Here is a 20,009-nt window from a genome sequence, read left to right as displayed (position 1 = left end):
TGTATGCTAATTAGGTCAGGGAACCCACATAAAAGAAATTCATAACCTTGTTAAAGTTTATTAATGTCCCAGAGCAAGTTTGCAGGTCAGGGTTAAGTGATGCATTCTTAGAATATTAAATGAACCTCATAAGCCATATGCACTTGTGAAGAATTGGGAAGAGGCGACCCTCAGGCTGAGGACAGAGCTAAGAAAAGCAATGAAAAAAATGGGAGGAGGGGCAGGAGTGATAGTTCACTGGGTAGGACATTTGCCTGGCATGCGGCTGACCTGAGTTCAATCACCCATATGGTCCTCTGAGCCCACCAAGAATGATCCCTGAGTGCAGAGCCAGGAATAAGTCCTGGGAACCCCATGGTGTGGCCCAAAAATCAAAAGGGGTTGGGGTAATGGGTTGGTGCAAATAGCCCAGAGCCAATGCAGAAATTTGGCTCAGAAGGAAACAGGTTGAATTTCATTCATCCCTTATGTTCCTTCTTGTTCAGTATACTTGTGCTGTCTACAACCTAAACAACTGCACCTGGCATCCCTGCATTGGACAGGCCTCGGGGATAGAAGCGAACACACCAGAATCCAATTCTGGAACACCACCTGGAGTTTCTTTATTGCCACAAAAGATGGAATCTGACTGTATAATCTTTTTACTTGTAACTCCTTGAACACTGTTGTTTCGCCACAGACCGGCTGTTTGAATGTGGACTTGTGGTGCTTGCGAATAAGAAGTTTTGCTAAAACAAAATTCTAATTTGTACTAGCATTTCTTCCCCATGAGCTGGTGGTTGCCAAATTAAAAAGAAATTTAAATATGTTATAGGAAGTGACTCAGATACGTTCTTCATCTACAACAATGGAAGTACACTTCGTCCTAAGTTATGAGTACTGTGAAAAATTAAATCCTTTGAATAAACGCAGTAGGAAGCTCTCAGGCTTCCAAAATATATGCTCCCCCTTCCACTCCTTGCACGAAGTAGGTTATACTGTCATGCTCTTAAAATTCAGCTTTCAGAAAGAATCAATTAAGCTCTCCCATTCCTTGCACCTCTGGTTAGTTCGTGTTTTCCCATTGCGGGCTTTCGCCTTCTCCCACAAGTCTTTGCCTTTCACTGGAGTTCAAAGTCCCCCCAATAATGCAGTTTCTTGATTCGTCTTTCTGATGATCACCATATATGGCCAGGAACGGAGGGGGCGGGTGGAGAATTATTTTTACTGAGTCCCATTCCTCTCCTCTTGTGGGGCATGAATGACTTTTGTCACTGCCAGCAAGGGACAGAGGCCACAGAACTTCATCACAGTGGCTGCATTCTCTATGAGGAAGCCCATGGTGGGGGAGGGGGGAAAGGAGGGTGGGCAGGAGTGATGAGTTGGGGTTTGTGGAGATAAACTCTTTGACAAGTATGATTCTGTTGCTTTTTTTTTTCTAGTCTGCCTGGTGAGGAGGACTTTTCATTTCACTAAGGTGAAAGCTGGGTCTGTGCGTGGAGTGACTTTCTTTAAAAAAAAAAAAATCAGAAACCAATTACTTGATATGCAGAGCTGAAAGCCTCATTCCCTTAACAAAATCAGTGCAGCGTGCACTGCCGTGAACCCGAGGCGGGCGGCTGACATCTCATGATAACTGCTAGAGGTGGAAGAACCCAAACTTGCAGGACCCCCCTCCCCCTCGAGAGATTGTTAGTCCAGTCCTTTCTAGAGGTTCCTTTTGGCTCTCTGTCATCACCGGGACGCTGGCAGGGAATGTGTGTCACGGTTACAATAGAGTGTTGGTAACATCCAACAACCATGAAAGCCCAGCGGGAAAGGCTACAGATTCCGGGGCTGACCTTGGAGTAAGTATTGTCTGTCTTTAATATTTTAATGCTTTCTGCATGGCACTCGCTTTCGCCGCGACCAATAGCTATTTAGCATTTGTTTATACTGACAGCCTCAGAGCACTGCAGTGTGAGGTGGAGGAACATGTCTAAACTGCATGGCTTTTGGTTTCGGCTAATGTGGAAGCCCAAACCCAGCGTTTTTTTCTTCTTTTTTTTTGCATGGCAGTCTGGGCGGGGGGGGGGGGGGGGGGGGGGGGGGGGGGAGCACCCGCTGCATATGTAAAGTTCCTAAACCTCAGGGCTGGAAACAGCTTTACTGCTCATTGTGAAAGAATGTCTCTGCAGGCCCTGGTGTGTGTGTGTGTGTGTGTGTGTGTGTGTGTGTGTGTGTGTGTGTGTGTGTGTGTGGTGTGTGTCTTTCTCTCCTGCTCTCTTACTGTTTGTTTATCCCCCATGCCGCCTTTTTTTCCCCCCTGAAGAAAGGCCTCTGCCTTGAATAATAGAAGACGTGACAATGGATTAGAGTACAGGAGAAGGGTTATGTGTGACATTCCATAGATGCCATCCATGTTTTATCTGTGCCACGGAATATTAATGAACGGTAGTACATTTTGAATCTTCTCTGCAGAGTCGCCAGCCACTGCATGCAGTGTGTTTACCTAGTGAATCTTTGTGTTTGCTTAGCTGTTTTTTTTTTTAACCCATTAACAATCTCACTGCCTTTTGATTTGACGTGGGCACGTGAGAATGTCCACATCTAATTTGTGGCGCAGAAGTTAAACAGCTGTGATGAGGGAGGTGTCCGCAGATTTTTTTTCATCTTTTAGTCAGAGATGCAGATGCTGTGAGTCGGTTGTGCTGACACCCTTAAAGAATCAGCTGTAAAGTCAGATGCCGGTAGGGAGATAGAAAGATGCCTTTTTCTAGTTTCCAAGGCTGATAGGGAATTAGATTTTAGTTGGAATCTGTACATTCCTGTCATCTCCTACTGGACTCCCTCCAGGAAGAAACAGCAGGAAGAGAACTGTACCCTGTTCTCAGAACTAATTATTCCTCTTGAATTCTGTAGGTGCGTCATACAAGAGAAATTATTTTTTTAATAAATTACTAAAACCTGGGTATTTTGGAAGTGATTTAGAATACTTTCTGAAAAGCTCTTCATCTGTGTTGGTGCACCAATTACATCCGAGCAAGTCCTCACTTATACAGAAAGTTATTGAGTGTTTATACCCTTCTTGTTAGAAACATTTTTCATACTAGTGATGGAAGTACTATATGCCAGTCACCCCAGTAGCATACTCCCATCTCCCCCTAACATTTGGGTCTCACTGTCTCTGTGAAATATTTTAGAGGCATTCACACATTCTTCTACTTTAACCCTCCTCCCTCCAACATTCTGGAAATATGCAGCCAAGATATCCAGGTCCTAGAATCAAGACCCAGGCCCATTCCCGCCTCTCCCTAACCCTGAATTGCTTTCTGCCCTGTCTGTGCTGCCTTACTGCTATGTTCTTTTCCTGTGCCATTTCTCCTTATGCCTTTTCTTACTTTTTCATATCTTGTTCCCCCTTAAGGGGAAATCACTTAAAAGGAACTTCTTAAAATTCAAACTCAGTATCAAATATTCATTTAAAATGAGAAATGTTAAGTTATGCCATCCATTTTATGACTTTTCTAATGATGGCATTGGACATATGGGTCAGGAAAATATGGGGGCCCCTTGAATTTAATTTTTCTTAGGCACACTTCCTAAGTTTGACTTCTATCCTGGTAAACATACTGTACATTTTTGCTTTATTTTGGAGCCATTCCTGGCAGTGCTCAGGGTTACACCTGGCTCAGTACTCAGGTCTCACTCCTGGTTGGCTCAGGGTATTATGAATGTGAGCATAAGCATACTTCTAACCATTGTCCCCTCAGCACTAGAAAAAAAATGTTGGGTGCTTTTCACTGCCAACTGCTTTAAATGTGGCTTTAAATATGTGGTGCCAGGGATTGAACCTGGGTCTGCCACATGCAAGGAAAATGCCCTATCTCTTATATTATGGCCCTAGCTCTCATTCTGCACATTTTAAATAGATTCCTCTTCCATCTGAGGAGCAAGAGACCGTGGAGGAAAGGACCCCTTTTACATACCCCTGTAGTGTTGGCATTATATTTATTCAGAACATTTTGCTTACCTTGTAAAGTAAAATTAGATAAACAGAGCTCATTTTGTAGTCCTTCTGGAAAAAGTCTTACTGCAGTCTTTGAGCAAATTCAATTCTTGACCATTGCAGACAAAATTTTATAACATTGGGTCATCATTAATTTTATTAAAATCAGGCTTGCTGTGTATAGTTTTTTTATTATGTGGAGACCTAATACCAGACCCAGTGTAGTCCCATTCAAGAGGATCTCTCATGAGACAGCCCTGTTTTTCTTTCAAAAGAGTTTATTGCATAGACTATTATTCTAGCATACTTTATTTCCTATAGATTCCCTGCAAGGGACTATGATTATAGCATATTTTATATTCTATATAATCCCTCCCACCCATCAGTCACACAAGGCAGTTTTTCACTCCTGTTTCAAAACTTAAAATCCTGGGTGTTGAGACAACAATTGTATAGATATATCAAAAGTTGATGGATCATTTATTCATCAATTTATTACATGTTGGCAGATAGGACAATTCCCTTCCATGCAGACAACCTGAGTTTGATCCCTGATACCACATTTGGTCCCCGGAACACAGGGCCAGGAGCAAGCCCTGAGCACCACCTCCAGGTGTGGTTCCACTAACCCCTCCTGCCTCGCACCCCAGAATAAATTACAACATCTAGCTAGCATATATGTAGCTTTTCATGTTTCTGGGAAAGTGAGTTGTTTTCTCCTTTATCTTAATTTAAGAAAGAAATCACAATCATAGGTGCTTTGTAGTACATGTCACATATGTTTCAGTGGGAGAACATGGCTTGAGAGTTTATCTATGCCTATTTTGGACGGGAAAGGATAGGTAACTCTGCATTGAGATAAAAGGTCACTTTCACTGGTCAGTCATAGGAGCTTTCCATCGAGCTACTCAGTTAGAATCCAGAATATTTCAGAGCAACATTTTTTGAATGTGCTTTGGGTGTATAAAGAAACCAGTTCCTCTGTCAATAACAAGCATTGATTTCAAAACATATGTGTCATTGATATAGAGATTTAGATTTGTTGAAAGTTTTAAAACTCAATGGGAGCATTTTGAGAGATAAATTTATATTTCAGCTTAAGAGAAATACAGCCAACTCTCAATTAACCGTATCATCGGAAACAAAGATGACATCAATAATTAAAATTGAAATTTGATTATATGCTATTCAGCGATGAACAAAGCCAGCTGGAATCAGCCAGTAGGCACCTTTATCCCCAACTCCTTTCTGTGCGATAGGAAAGTAAGATAGGCTGTGATGTCACGAACCAGCAGAGAGGCAAAAGAATATTTTAAAGAATTTTTCTCTTCTCTAACAGGGGTTTCTAGTGCTCATGCCAAATAATCGGTATCAGAATGCCTACATGACAGGTTCATTCTTTTATTTTGACATGTGAAATTGTAAATTGACTATAGTTCTTAGTTTGGGGGCCACACCCCTGGTGCCCAGGACTTACTCCTGGCTCTGTACTCAGAGCTCACTCCTGGCATTGTTTGGGAAACCATAAGAGCCAGGGATCAAACTTGGTCATTTGGTGTAAGGCAAGTGTGCCTTATCTGCTGTACTATCTCTCCAGATGTACAGAACTACTATTAACTCAAACTTGAGTATATCTGTTGACAAAATTCTACAAGGTACATGTCTGGCAAATTCAATTTTCCTTTCCCCCTAAAGGAGAAAAGACATGAGGCAAAACAGAAAACAAAACAAAAAGATGAAGGAATTCTAAATTCATTACCCTATGTTGGGTACTAAAGTGTTGACTGATGAATAATCTAGTTGGAGGTTTGGATAGGTTCACTTGGAGGCAGGAATTAAATGGTCCATTGAATTTGCGATGAACTTGTTTTTGCTTTTTTTTTAGCCTCCAAAATGTAAAATAACATATAGCCGTATTAAATTATGAATTCATGTATTATGAATGTGAGCATAAGCATACTTCTAACCATTGTCCCCTCAGCACTAGAAAAAAAAAATGTTGGGTGCTTTTCACTGCCAACTGCTTTAAAAAACATCCTCCAGTATGGAAAAGTTCATTGCTTTGCTTTTTAAAAACCTGCAGTGTTTAACCTGAATTTCCATTCCTCTGGCCTGATTACTAATTCTCTTAAGTTCTGCTACCTATTTTCATTGGTTCATCATCAGAAATAAAATACGCAAAGCAGCACTGAATTTTTTTTCCCTCCAAGACCACATCTCACACATACCTGCCAGGTTGCTTTGTGACAAAGAAAAGGCACAAGTAAGAAATGGCAGCAGTATTTTTGAGAATGCAGTTTTCTGTCTGCTCAGGGCTGAAATGGGAGTGATGAGATGATTCCTGGTGGTATTTAGAGGCATGCCCGGGGGACTCTGACCTCAGGAGAGCCAAGGCCTCTTGAGCTCTGTGATTTTTACTGCCATCATTTCTCCCACTTGGAATGACGTTATTTTAACTTTCAGTCTCACCCCACGGAGCCTGAGTCCAACCCCATCCAGCCCGGGCAGCCCCTGTAGTCCTCTCTTCGCTTTTCACTTTTGGAGGTAAGCCGGCTCCTGTGCCATTTGCAATATGCAGCCTTTGCTTGACTGTGGTGATATGCAGAGTGGGGAAAATGGTTGCCTTGTTGCCTTGATGACATACAGGAGCTCTGAGAAGTGGTGCTGTGCATATTCCGTTCTCTGACTAACATTTCCGCAGTGCCTGGGGGCTAGCTGTTTGACTTCTGTGTGGCTAGTACAGTTTCGTGCTGTTTTCTGAGGAAAGGAGCTGTACTCATGTTCATGAATTTTGGACCATTTCTTGTAGGCATGGATCAATTTTTAGAAAACATTTTCTAATTTGTGGTGGAGTATCTGAATATCTGTCACTGTCACTGTCAATGTCCTCCTGTTGTTCATTGATTTACTCGAGCAGGCCCAGTAATGTCTCCATTTTGAAACTTGTTGTTATTGTGTTTGGCATATTGAATACGTCACTGGTAGCTTGCCAGGCTTTGCTGTGCAGGTGAGATAGTCTCAGTAGCTTGTTGGGCTCTCTGAGAGGTGCGGAGGAATCAAACCCGGCCCAGCTGGGCTGGCTGCACACAAGGCAAACGCCCTACAGCTGTGCTGTCGCTCCACCTGGCAGGGGAGACACCATGATCTCAATATCTATTGTCATAAATTATTTCTATCATCATATTTATAGGCGGAAGCATTTAAATTGTCCGAAAGGTTTGGTATTTGCCAGTCTTCTTTAGAACTCCTTATTTCATACCATTATGTTCTCCTCAGAAGCTGTTAAAAGAACTCATTCTTTGTTTTATAAATAATTCACTCTTTAATCTGTAAGAAAAGTATCTTCAAGCAGCTCTTTTTTTGCAATTTAATCTAGTTTTGTTGCAATAATACATGAGAGAAAATATTATTGATGCAGTGTGTATTCATTTAATTAGAATTTTCATGTTTTAAATATCTATTAATAGTGGGTCTCCCCATACCAAATCAGAACACAGACAGAGACTCAACATCTATACTACCTGTACTATTTTCTTTATTTGTTGGTGGGGTTTGGCCATATCTGGTGGTACTCAGGAACAATTTCTGGCTCAGTGCTCAGCAATGACTCCTGATGGTGCTCAGAGGGACCATTAGTGGTGCCAGGGATTGAACCTGGGTTACCCACATTGCAAAGCAAAAGCCTTAAGCCCTGTGCTCTCTGGCCATTGTAATGCTGTCATTTTAATCCTAAGGGAGAAGTAGAATCAAAACTTTCGGGGGACTCAAAGAGGGGCTTAATTCTTTATGCATTAGTGCTTTCAGTAAATATATGTAAATGAAAAAATTGCCACTTGTAGGCATTTTTTAATGTAAGAACCTCATTACAAACTTTAATCGTATATGTTATTAGGGCAATTAATAAAGTTGATTTTCATATTTTTCTAAAATAAGACTGAATAAATCTATGGAGGAGAATTCATTAGGGAAATAAATTACTGACTTTTATTTTCAATTCAGTTCTTCTGCATACTGTTGTAATTTTCAATATGAAACTTCATGTAATAACTTCCATAAAATACCCTCTGAATAGAGTAGATCCTGAAGCATAGGAGTAGTTTTCTGACACATTGGAAAAATCTGTTGTAACAGATTTTTAGTGATCCAATCAATAGGAAATTTGATTGTCTTTTGAGATTCTTTCTTCCATATAAAATGTCTTCATAAAATGCATCATTTTCTTTTCTTTTCCCTTCCCTAAGACAATAAGGCATTTGAAATGAAGGCACTGTCACTAGTGGAGAAATCAAAATCACACTAAATACCCTCATAGTACAGTCATGGTCACGGTCACGGTCCTCCCGTTGTTCATCGATTTGCTCGAGCGGGCCCAGTAACGTCTCCATTGTGACACTTGTTACTGTGTTTGGCAAATCGAATACGTCACAGGGAGCTTGCCAGGCTCTGCTTTGCGGGCGAGATAGTCTCGGTAGCTTACCAGGCTCTCCAAGAGGGGCGGAGGAATCGAACTCGGGTTGGCCATATTGGCTGCGTGCAAGGCAAACGCCCTACCGCTGTGCTAGAAGTGTTTGGAGAAAGGTGTTTTGGAACTGAAGTTATTTAACTGGAATTTGATAAAATGGGGAGGGATAGAGATGAAGAACAAAACCAGAAAGTGAATATAGCAAGAGCAAGAAGGTGAGAAAATGTGGCTCATTGAAAAAATGATGTATGTAACCAGATTGCAGGATGGATAGAATAAATGAAAAGCATGAAGTTGCACAGACATTGATACAGACTTAACAGCTGCTTTTTTTCCCCATGGATTATTTTCTATTTATTTATCTATTTGTTTGTTTTTAAATGTTATTGAATCACCGTGAGATAGTTATAAGCTTTTATGTTTGGGTTACAGTCACACAATGATCAAACACCCATCCCTCCACCACTGCACATTCCCTACCACCAATATCCCTGGTATAATCCCTCTTTCCCACCCTCCCCTTCCCTCCATGGCAGACTTGATTCCCCATAATCTCTCTCTACTTTGGGGCATTACGGTTTGCAATACAGACCCTGAGATGTTATCATGTTTGGTCCTTTATCTGCTTTCTGCACACTTCTCCCATCCCTACCAATTCTTCCAGCCATCTTTTTCTTAGTGATCCCTTCACTATTCCAGCTGCCTTCTCCCCTTTGCTCATGAGGCAGGCTTCCAGCTATGGAGTAATCTATCTGTCCCATGTATCTACTATCCTTAGGTGTCAGCCTCATGTTATGTTTTTTAATACTCCACAAATGAGTGCAGTCCTTCTTTGTCCGTCCCTCTCTTTCTGACTCATTTCACTTAGCATGATACTCTCCATGTCTATCCATTTATAAGCAAAGTTCATGACTTCATCTCTCCTAATAGCTGCATAGTATTCCATTGTGTAGATGTACCAAAGTTTCTTTAACCAGTCATCTGCTCTAGGGCACTTGGGTTGTTTCCAGAGTTTTGCTATTGTGAACAGTGCTGCGATGAACATATAGGTACAGATGTCATTTCTACTGTGCTTTTTTGCATCCTCAGAATATATTCCCAGAAATGGTATTGCGGGGTCATCCAGAAGGTCAGTTTCTAGTTTTTGAAGAACTGTCCATATTGTTTTCCAGAAAGGCTGGACTAGTGGGCATTCACACCAAGAGTGAAAGAGTGTCCCTTTTTCCCCACATCCGCGCCAGCACGGGTTGCTTTTGTTCTTTTGGATGTGGGCCAGTCTCTGTGGTGTGAGATGACATCTCATTGTTGTTTCGATTTGCATCTCCCTGATGGCTAGTGATGTGGAGCATTTTTATATGCCTTTTAGCCATTTTTAACAGCTACTCTGGACTCATATCACATGAGTCCTTGATACAGAACTTAAGAGTTTGAACTTCGGGACAGGGGAAATTGCTCGTGGACTACAGCACATCTATCGCACATGGGAGGCCAGGGTCTGATCCCCGGTGCTGTGTGGTCCCTCAAGCATCACAGGGCACCTGAACTCTGAACTGGGAGTAGCCCCTGACCACTACTTGGCTTGGTTCTAAAATCAAAATCAAATAGAAAAGTTTAAACTTTGATTTGGGAATAGCCAAATATTAGAAGATTTTTCTTAAAATAAGCAAGTGACCAAGTTGAACTTAGGCTGAGAAAATATACCATCACGATTATTGAGAATAGATGAGATTTAAAGTAGACACTAAGGAGGATGCTTATTTTAGTTTTCATGAATCCTGAATTAGGGACAATTACAATGAATTAACTTAACATTTACAAAGTACTTTGTAACTGATACAAGCTTTCAAGTATGTTTTATTCCAATTTAATTTACCTCTTAAGATAAGTCAGGAATAAGGAATATTCTTCTCTTTATCGAAGATGATGAAGATGGTGTTTCACAGTCTAGCTTACTAGCTCAACAAGCCTAGGACTCGGAATGAATTCTTAAATTTTTCCACTGTGACTAACTTAAGACATGCACATTGCTTCGAAGTCCTTTACATTGAGTTTTAATTATCTAGTTTAGGTAGACCTCATGACCTCCTTTCATCACTTTTATTTCCCCAGTGCCTTTCTCCAGTGGTATGTTCATAGTAAGTGTTTAGAAACGATTATTAAAGAATGAGTAAGTTGATGAATTGGAAACAGAAGGTGTGTTAGTTGCAGTGCTGCTTATTAATCAGCCACCAAATACATTTGCAATGGCCCAATATGGTGAGATGGTATTTCTCACTCATCCATCAGAGGTTTCCCTGCACAAAGTCATTTAAATAGGAATCCAAGGGGGGTCGGGGGGTGCCTCTCCAGCTTGTGGTCTGAGGACATCAACATTTAGTTGATAGAAAGGGCTGGAGCATGGGGACAGTGCACCGACCAAGATCTGAGAGTAATATTTGTCACTTTTCTGTGTATCCTGTCACCTACACTGTGGTTATCTGATACCTCCTAAGGCTCAGGAAGAGTGGAACAGCCAGCTAACTTGTGTCCAAAAACAGCAGGAGTGCATTGGTAGAAGTCTTTGTGTTGAGAGGAAGGTGCCAGTGTGGATGTTCAATCGATGGGTTTTTTTCCTCTCCTTGACTGCCGCCAGTGTTGGCAGGGTTTGTATTCACTGACTCTTGGGGCTTGCACACTTGGATATGTGCAAAGGGGGATTTTCACACTTTAGTCATGGTGCTAGGACATGTGCTTACTGGAGATTGCACTTTTGTGGTGCTCCCAGATTTTCTAGCGGTGGTGCTTGGCAGGGAGCCTGGTGGTGCTCACATCTGTGCTGGCTGGAGACAGTGCTCCTGCCTGGGCTTGCTATAGAGATACAGAGATAGCTTTAGGTTGATCTAGTTGGCAGCTTGAAAATGGGTTTCTGAAATTTGCCCAGGCGGGCCAAGTCCTCACTTAGCTGGAAGCAGAGTTGCAGGGGGTGAGACATTATTCTCCTGGGTCTTCCATCCTGAGATGCTAATGCTCTTATCTTCCTGCAGGGCCACAGAGAGGAAGGTAAAACACAAGGGTTTCTTATAGGGTCCCCCAAGTGATGGTTTAGTAATAGGAAGTGTGATGGTTCTATATACCTTTACATTATTTTTTTAAAATTATTTCATTACAACAATCTCACACACTTTCCTTTGTTTTTTTTTGGGGGGGGGCAGTCACACCTGGCGATGCATAGGGGTTACTCCTGGCTCTGCACTCAGGAATTACTCCTGGTGGTACTTGGGGGACCATAAGGGATGCTTGGAATAGAACCCGGGTCAGCTGCATGCAAGGAAAACTCCTTACCCTCTGTACTATCACTCCAGCCCCCAACACTTTCCTTTAAGAACCCCTTTTTGGATCATTTTTAGCAGTTTATTCATAACAAGCAATACAAAATCAATTATTTTGGCTCTGCTTTTGGGGCAGGGTTTGGGGTTCGGGATGGAAACATCCAAAATATGGTGGTGAGAAAGTGTTATGGTGGTGGGATTGGTGTTCAAATATTAAAATGTGATCAAATATTGTGAACGACTTTATAAAAATTTAAAAGAATGATTTCATTCCTGAAGAGACTTTTCTCCTCTTTTGTCTTCTGTTGATTCTGAGAGATCAGAAGTTTTCTTTGTTCATTTTTTTGATCAACGGGCTTTAAATTGAGGTCGGAGGGCGAGGCATGGTGGGAAACCCAAGCATCCTTCTGAGGAGCTGACACTTTGTTTCTAAATAAGGCAAGAAGAGATTAGATTCCTTTCATGGTAAAAACCAGGAGGCGGCTGTGCTGAGAAGTGAGTTAGCTCCTCATCTCTGTCAGTACTCCATGGCACCCACATCTCTGGCCTCTTGGCGGTCATTCCAAAACAGGAACCATGCAGCCTCCAGGACAGCTCTGTGACGGAACACAATTAAAGTTGATTCGGACAGATCTTGGCCATAATACCTTTGCACTTCTGCATGGAGATCCCGGCACAGGTCAGATGTGGCTCAGTAGAAAAGAAGGGCTTTTGGAGAAAGCTTTCTGACCCATGGAAGGGGCTGCCTGAGTCATCACCTGTCAGCTTCCTGCTGCTGAAATTTGCCCAGGCGGGCCAAGTCCTCACTTAGCTGGAAGCAGAGTTGCAGGGGGTGAGACATTATTCTCCTGGGTCTTCCATCCTGAGATGCTAATGCTCTTATCTTCCTGCAGGGCCACAGAGAGGGAGGTAAAACACACGGTTGTTCCCAATATGAAACTTATATTTAGGGGTCCTGAAAAATATGGCCCAAATATAAATTTAGCAGAATCAGTGTGACAGAGAATGCCTTTAAGACCTCAAGTGGAGCTTCTGGAGAGAAAACAGAAGGGGGAAGGCATTTGCCTTGCAATTAGCTGAACACAGTTTGATTCCCATCAGCCGATATGGTTCCTGAACTCCACCAGGAGTGATCCCTGAACTCAGGGCCAGGATTAAGCCCTGGGCACCACCAGGTGTTGCCAAAAAAGAAAACAAAATAAATTCTTGAATCGGATTTCTATATTCTTTTCTTTATTTCCCCTTCTGAGGCAATTCTGGTACTCAATATACTGACTGCAATTCACTGGAACAAATGGTAGATCAGGGGCCACTCTGGCTTCCTACCTCCCCAGCTCTTATAGGTAGAAGTTCCTCCCCCAAAGCCCTTCTTTGGCAGAGCCAGATTGAATTTAGGGCTTCACGTGGACAAGGTAAGGACTTAGATCTATCTCCATCTTCCTTTTGTGGAATTTTTTTTGCTTTTTGGGTCACACTTGGTGATGCACAGGGGTTACTCCCGACTCATGCACTCAGGAATTACTCCTGGTGGTGCTCAGGGGACCATATCAGATGCTGGGAATTGAACCCGGGTTAGCCTCGTGCAAGGCAAATGCCCTGCACGCTGTGCTATTGCTCCAGTCCCTTTTGTGGATTTTTTTTTCCCTTTATTTTATTTTATTTTTTTTTAAGTTGTAGATTTACAATTTTTTGTGCTTTGGTTTCAATTATACAATGATCAGATACCCATCCCTCCACCAGTGCCCATTTTCCACCACCATGGATAATATCCCTCCCACCCCCATCCCCCCATCCCCCCTGTCTCTGTGGCAGGGCAATCCCCTGTGTTCTCTCTCTCCTTTTGGGTGTTGTGGTCTGCAAAAGAGGCATTGAGTGGCAAACATGTTCAGTCCATAGTCTACTTTCGACATGCATCTCCCCTCCTGGGAGGATCCTCCAAACATCCTTTATTTGGTGCTCCCTTCTCTATCTGAACTGCCCTTTCCACTAGGATACCCGGCTGGCCTCTAAGTTATGGAGTAATCCTCCTGGTGCTGATCTCAGCTATTCTTGGGTATTAATCTCATACTTTGTTACTTTATATCCCCCAGATGAATGCAATCTTTCTATGTCTATCCCTCTCTTTCTGACTCATTTCGCTTAGCATGATACTTTCCATATTGTACCACTTGTATGTAAATTTCATGACTTCATCTTTTCTAAGAGCTACATAGTACTCCATTGTGTAGATGTACCAAAGTTTCTTTAACCAGTCATCTGTTCTTGGGCATTCAGGTTTCTTCCAGTTTCTGGCTATTGTAAAGAGTGCTGCAATGAACAAACAAGTTCAGATGTCACTTCGACTATACATTTTTGCCTCTCTGGGATATATTCCCAGGAGTGGTATTGCTGGGTCAAATGGGAGCTCAATTTCTAATTTTTTGAGAATCGTCCATACTGTTTTCCAGAAGGGCTGAACCAGTGGACATTCCCACCAACAGTGAAGGAGTGTCCCTTTCTCGCCACATCCACGCCAGCATCGGTTGCTTTTGTTCTTTTGAATGTGGGCCAGTCTCTGAGGTGTGAGATGGTATCTCATTGTGGTTTTGATCTGCATCTCCCTGATGATTAATGATGTAGAGCATTTTCTCATGTGCTTTTTTGCCATTCGGATTTCTTCTTTGAGAAAGTTTCTGTTCATTTCATTGCCCCATTTTTGGATGGGGTTGGATGTTTTCTTCTTGTGGAGTTTAACCAGTATTTTGTATATCCTGGATATCAACCCCTTGTCAGATGTGTATTCGGTGAATATCCTTTCCCATTCTGTAGACTGTCTTTGTATTTTGGTCACTGTTTCTTTGGAGGTACAGAAGCTTCTTAGTTTAAGATAGTCCCATTTATCTATCTCTGTTTTCACTTGCTCGGCCAGTGGCGTGGCATCTTTGAAGATACCATTAGCTTCAATGTCATGGAGGGTTTTGCCAACTTTATCTTCAATGTACCTTATGGTTTCTGGTCTGATGTTGAGGTCTTTAATCCATTTTGATCTTACTTTTGTACATGGTGTTAGGCAGAGTTCTGAGCCTATTTTTTTGCATGTAGCCGTCCAGTGATGCCAACACAATTTATTAAAGAGGCTTTCCTTACTCCACTTCACATTACTTGCACCTTTATCAAAGATTAGATGAGCATATGATTGAGGAGAGATGTCAGTGTATTCAACCCTGTTCCATTGGTCTGCAGTTCTGCCTTTGTTCCAGTACCATGCTGTTTTAATTATTACTGCTTTGTAGTACAGTTTGAAGTTCGGGAGGTTGATTCCTCCCATTTTCTTTTTCCCAAGAATTGCTTTAGCTATTCGTGGGGGCTTATTGTTCCATATAAATTTCAAGAGTGTTTGCTCCATTTCTTTGAAGAATGTCATGGGAATCCTAATAGGCATTGCATTGAATTTATACAATGCTTTCGGTAGTATTGCCATTTTGACAATGTTAAGTCTCCCGACCCATGAGCAGGGGATATCTTTCCATTTCCTCGTGTCCTCTTTTATTTCCTGAAGTAGCGTTTTGTAGTTTTCTTTGTACAGGTCCTTTACTTCCTTAGTTAAGCTGATTCCTAGGTACTTGATTTTCTGGGGCACAATTGTGAATGGGATTGTTTTTTTCATGTTGCTTTCTTCTCTCTCACTGTTTGCGTATAGGAAAGCCATGGACTTTTGGGTATTGATTTTATAACCTGCAACTTTACTATATGAGTCTATTGTTTCTAGGAGTTTTTTGGTGGAAGTTATTGGGTTCTCTAAGTAGAGTATCATATCATCTGCGAATAGTGAGAGCTTGATTTCTTCCTTTCCTACCTGAATGCCCTTAATATCTTTTTCCTGCCTAATCGCTATTGCAAGTACTTCCAGTACTATATTGAACAGCAGTGGAGAGAGTGGGCATCCCTGTCTCGTCCCTGATCTTAGAGGGAAGGCTCTCAGTTTTTCCCCATTGAGGATGATGCTTGCTGTAGGCTTGTGGTAGATGGCTTAAATTATGTTGAGGAAGGTCCCCTCTATACCCATTTTGGCTAGGGTTTTCATCATAAAGGGGTGCTGGATCTTATCAAATGCTTTCTCTGCATCTATTGATATGATCATATGCTTTTTATCTTTTCTTTTGTTGATATGGTGGATTATGTTGATTGATTTCCGAATGTTAAACCATCCTTGCATCCCTGGGATGAATCCTACTTGGTCATGGTGTATGATCTTTTTAATGAGTAGTTGGATTCTATTTGCTAGTAGTTTGTTGAGGATCTTTGCATCTGTGTTCATCAGGGATATCGGCCTGTAATTCTCTTTCTTTGTGGTATCTCTGTCTGCTTTTGGTATCAGTGTGATATTTGCTTCGTAGAAACTGTTTGGAAGTGTTTTTGATATTTCAATTTCGTGGAAAAGCTTAAAGAGCATTGGGAGTAAGTCCTCTTTAAAGATTTGGAAGAATTCACTAGTGAATCCATCCGGGCCAGGACTTTTGTGCTTGGGGAGACTTTTTATTACCATTTCAATTTCCTTGATGGTGATAGGTCTGTTCAGGTATTCCAGGTCTTCTTGGTTCAGCCTTGGGAGTCTGTAGGAGTCTAGGAATTTATCCATTTCCTCGAGGTTTTGATGTTCCGTGGCATAAAGCTTCTCAAAGTACTCCCTGAGGATCCTCTGAATTTCTGTGGTTTCTGTTGTAATGACCCCCTTTTCATTTCTTATTCGGTTTATTAGGGTTTTCTCTCTCCCTTTCTTTGTGAGTTTTGCTAGAGGCTTATCGATCTTGTTAATTTTCTCGAAGAACCAGCTCTTGGTTTCATTGATCTTTCGGATTGTTTTTTGGGTTTCCATCTCGTTAATCTCTGCTCTGAGTTTTATTATTTCCTTTCTCCTGTTCGGGTTGTGCTCCTTTTTTTGGTCCTTCTCCAAGCTCTTAAGCTGTGAGGTTAGGTTACTTCTGTGTGCTCGCTCCTCCTTCCTGAGGAATGCTTGTAGAGCTATAAACTTTCCTCTTAACACAGCCTTTGCTGTGTCCCATAAGTTTTGGTAACTCGTGTTCTCATTTTCATTCGTTTCTAGGAATCTTTTGATTTCCTCTTTGATTTCCTGTCTAATCCACTCGTTGTTCAATAGTGCACTGTTTAATTTCCAGGTGTTTGATTTAGTTTTCTGTTTTTGTGTGTGATTTACTTCTAATTTCAGCGCATTATGGTCTGAGAAGATTGTTGATACAATCTCTACCTTCTTAATTTTATGGAGGCATGTTTTGTGGCTCAGCATGTGGTCTATCTTGGAGAATGTTCCATGTACGCTTGAGAAGAATGTGTATTCAGCTTTTTGTGGATGAAGTGTCCTGTATATATCTACTAAGTCCCTTTCTTCCATTGTTTCCCTCAAATGAAGTATGTCCTTGCTAAGCTTGAGTCTGGTTGATCTATCAAGAGGTGACAAAGCAGTGTTGAAGTCTCCCACTAGTATTGTGTTGCTATTGATGTCTTTTTCCAAATCTATGAGTAGTTGTTTTAAGTATTTTGCTGGTCTCTCATTAGGTGCATATACATTTATTATTGTAAGTTCTTCCTGTTGTACAGATCCTCTGATCAATAAGAAATGGCCTTCACTGTCTCTTATGACCTTCCTCACTCTTAAATCGATGTGGTCTGATATAAGGATGGCTACCCCAGCTTTTTTCTGGGAGCTGTTTGCCTGTAGGATTGTTTTCCAGCCTTTGACTCTGAGTCTGTGTTTGCTTTGACTATTGAGATGCGTTTCTTGCAGGCAGCAGAATGTTGGGTTCAATTTTCTAATCCATCCTGCCACTCTATGTCTTTTAATTGGTGCGTTTAGCCCATTGACATAGAGAGAGATTATTGTTATGGGATTTTGTCCCATTGTTATGTTAAAATTTGGTGTATTTGAGGGGCCTTTCTTGCCTTAAAGTAGCCCATTTAGTTGTTCTTGTAACCATGGTTTTGAGTCTATGAAGTTCCTGAGCTGTTGTTTGTCTGTGAAACTGTGTGTTGTTCCTTCTATTATGAATGAGAGTCTTGCTGGGAAAAGTATTTTGGGGGAGGCATTTATTTCATTGAGTTTTTTTACTATGTCCCACCACTGTTTTCGGGCCATGAGGGTTTCATCAGAAAAATCAGCTGTGAATTTTAAGGATGCTCCTTTGTAAGAGATTTCTTTCTTCGATCTTGCTGCTTTCAGAATTTTGTCTCTGTCTAAGGTTTTGGTCATTTTGATCAGGATGTGTCTTGGGGTATTTTTATTCGGATTTCTTCTAGCTGGTACCCTTCGGGCCTCCTGAATGTGGTCATAAGTTTTCTTCAGCTCTGGAAATGTTGTAGCAATGATGTCTTTGACAGTTTCTTCTTCATCGAGGTTTTCTTCCTGTCCCTCTGGGACTCCAATAATTCTTATGTTACCCCTCTTGGCTTCATCACGATCTTCTCTTGCCATCTGTTCCCGAATTGTGAGTCTCTTTTCCATTTTCTGCTCTTTTCTGGAGAGTCTCTGAACTTCATCTTCGAGCTCACTGATTCTGTTCTCAGCTGCTCTTACTCTGCTGCTGAGGCCTTCCACTGAGCTTTTCAATTCGCCTACAAGATTTTTCAGGTCTGACATTTCTGATTGCATTTTCCTCATTTCTGCCTTCAGATCCTCTTGTCTTCTATTGGCATTGCTTTCCATTGTTTCTTTTAATTCCCTAAGCATCCTAAGTAGCTCCCTTCTGAATTCCTTGTCAGAGAGGTTGTCTAACACTACAGTACTGTTGGTGTCATCTGGGCTAGACTCTTCAATGTGAATGTTTGGTGGGCTTTTGCGTTGCTTTACCATTGTGAGAGGTGTGGTTTAGTCCTTCACGTTCAGTGTTACTATTCTGCTTGATATGCAGTGTGAGTTAAGATAGGCTTATGAGTTATTGGCAACTGTGTTTCTAGTGGCTGAGCTAAAATAGAGAAGTTTCCATCTAAGAAGTTCGCTTATGGTTCCTATGGCATATGTAGTGGGAAAATATTTCGCGGCCGCTAATGCGGCCGCGGCTCCGGAAAGAGTCCCTGGAACTGGGCGAGGAGTTGGGAATGTCTCCTGTTTGGAATTGGAGCCGTTCAGCTTTGTTGCCCAGAGCTGGGCCTCTGTGCCCGTCCCACGCGGATCAGGGGTTGAAAACCGGCTGTCTAGGGGCTGTTTCTAGCTGCGCGTGCCCAGAGAGGAACCCAGGCCCTTGGGGGCGGGCTGTACCTGTTGGAATTGGAGCCGTTCAGCTTTGTTGCCCAGAGCTGGGCCTCTGTGCCCGTCCCACGCGGATCAGGGGTTGAAAACCGGCTGTCTAGGGGCTGTTTCTAGCTGCGCGTGCCCAGATAGGAACCCAGGCCCTTGGGGGCGGGCTGTACCTGTTGGAATTGGAGCCGTTCAGCTTTGTTGCCCAGAGCTGGGCCTCTGTGCCCGTCCCACGCGGATCAGGGGTTGAAAACCGGTTGTCTAGGGGCTGTTTCTAGCTGCGCGTGCCCAGAGAGGAACCCAGGCCCTTGGGGGCGGGCTGTACCTGTTGGAATTGGAGCCGTTCAGCTTTGTTGCCCAGAGCTGGGCCTCTGTGCCCGTCCCACGCGGATCAGGGGTTGAAAACCGGCTGTCTAGGGGCTGTTTCTAGCTGCGCGTGCCCAGAGAGCCTTTTGTGGATTTTTTAACAAATCAACTGGTCACCACTAAAGTGCTTTGGAGGGCCGTGCCCTGCACTGGGCCCACATGAATGCCTGCATCTCCCTCACATCTGTGCTGCTGTTAAGGCATTGTTGGGCTGCTGCAGACGTCACCTGGCTAGCATCCTTCTTTCTCTTTACCCCACAAATCCAGGTGGAACTGAGTTTGTGTATATGGCAGATTAGAAATCATCTTTCCCATGTGTTGGTCACCATCCCTCAGCATAGACATGATCCAGGCCCTTGGACATGGCATTAAAGTCATTGACTTTCATTGTCTTCCCTTGGGACCCCCCTGCCTCTGTGCTGAAACAGGCACCAGATGAATTCAGTGCAAGAGCTTTGAGTGAGAACAGCACCAAGGGTGTACTGGGTTATGGGAAAGACAGAGAATACTGGGGGAGGCAATTTTCATCTCATCCAGTTGTGCCAGGAGCTTGTCCGTTTGTCCTATGTGATGCTAGAAAGCAGACTGGGTCTCCATGAGTCATCCTCTCTTCCCTTGTTGCCATGGTGAGGGCAGAGGCAGTCAGCATTTACCCAACACAGGGCCACAGGCTTTGAT

At 42.5% G+C, this 20,009-nt stretch overlaps 1 protein-coding gene across 7 annotated transcripts in view; it reads left to right on the top strand.

The window, feature by feature from the left end:
- The window catches only part of MAST4 (microtubule associated serine/threonine kinase family member 4), a 690,306-nt gene that overhangs the window by 439,968 nt on the left and 230,329 nt on the right, over window positions 1–20,009 (top strand). Inside the window, exons 1-2 of one of the 7 annotated variants that reach the window (XM_056112658.1) lie at window positions 1,438–1,826; window positions 6,431–6,511. The exons of the other annotated variants lie outside the window; for them this stretch is intronic. Of the exons in view, the coding sequence (XP_055968633.1) occupies window positions 1,780–1,826; window positions 6,431–6,511 (128 nt within the window). The 5' untranslated portion in view covers window positions 1,438–1,779. Of the gene's footprint in view, window positions 1–1,437; window positions 1,827–6,430; window positions 6,512–20,009 lie in introns of those variants that run through there. 7 annotated transcript variants of the gene reach the window in all.

The sequence above is a fragment of the Sorex fumeus genome, unplaced genomic scaffold (genome assembly GCF_029834395.1).
Source record: "Sorex fumeus unplaced genomic scaffold, SorFum_2.1 ptg000018l, whole genome shotgun sequence".
NCBI lineage: Eukaryota > Metazoa > Chordata > Mammalia > Eulipotyphla > Soricidae > Sorex > Sorex fumeus.
Note: the sequence above shows the minus strand (reverse complement) of the source record. Positions and strands in the feature narration are given on the sequence as shown.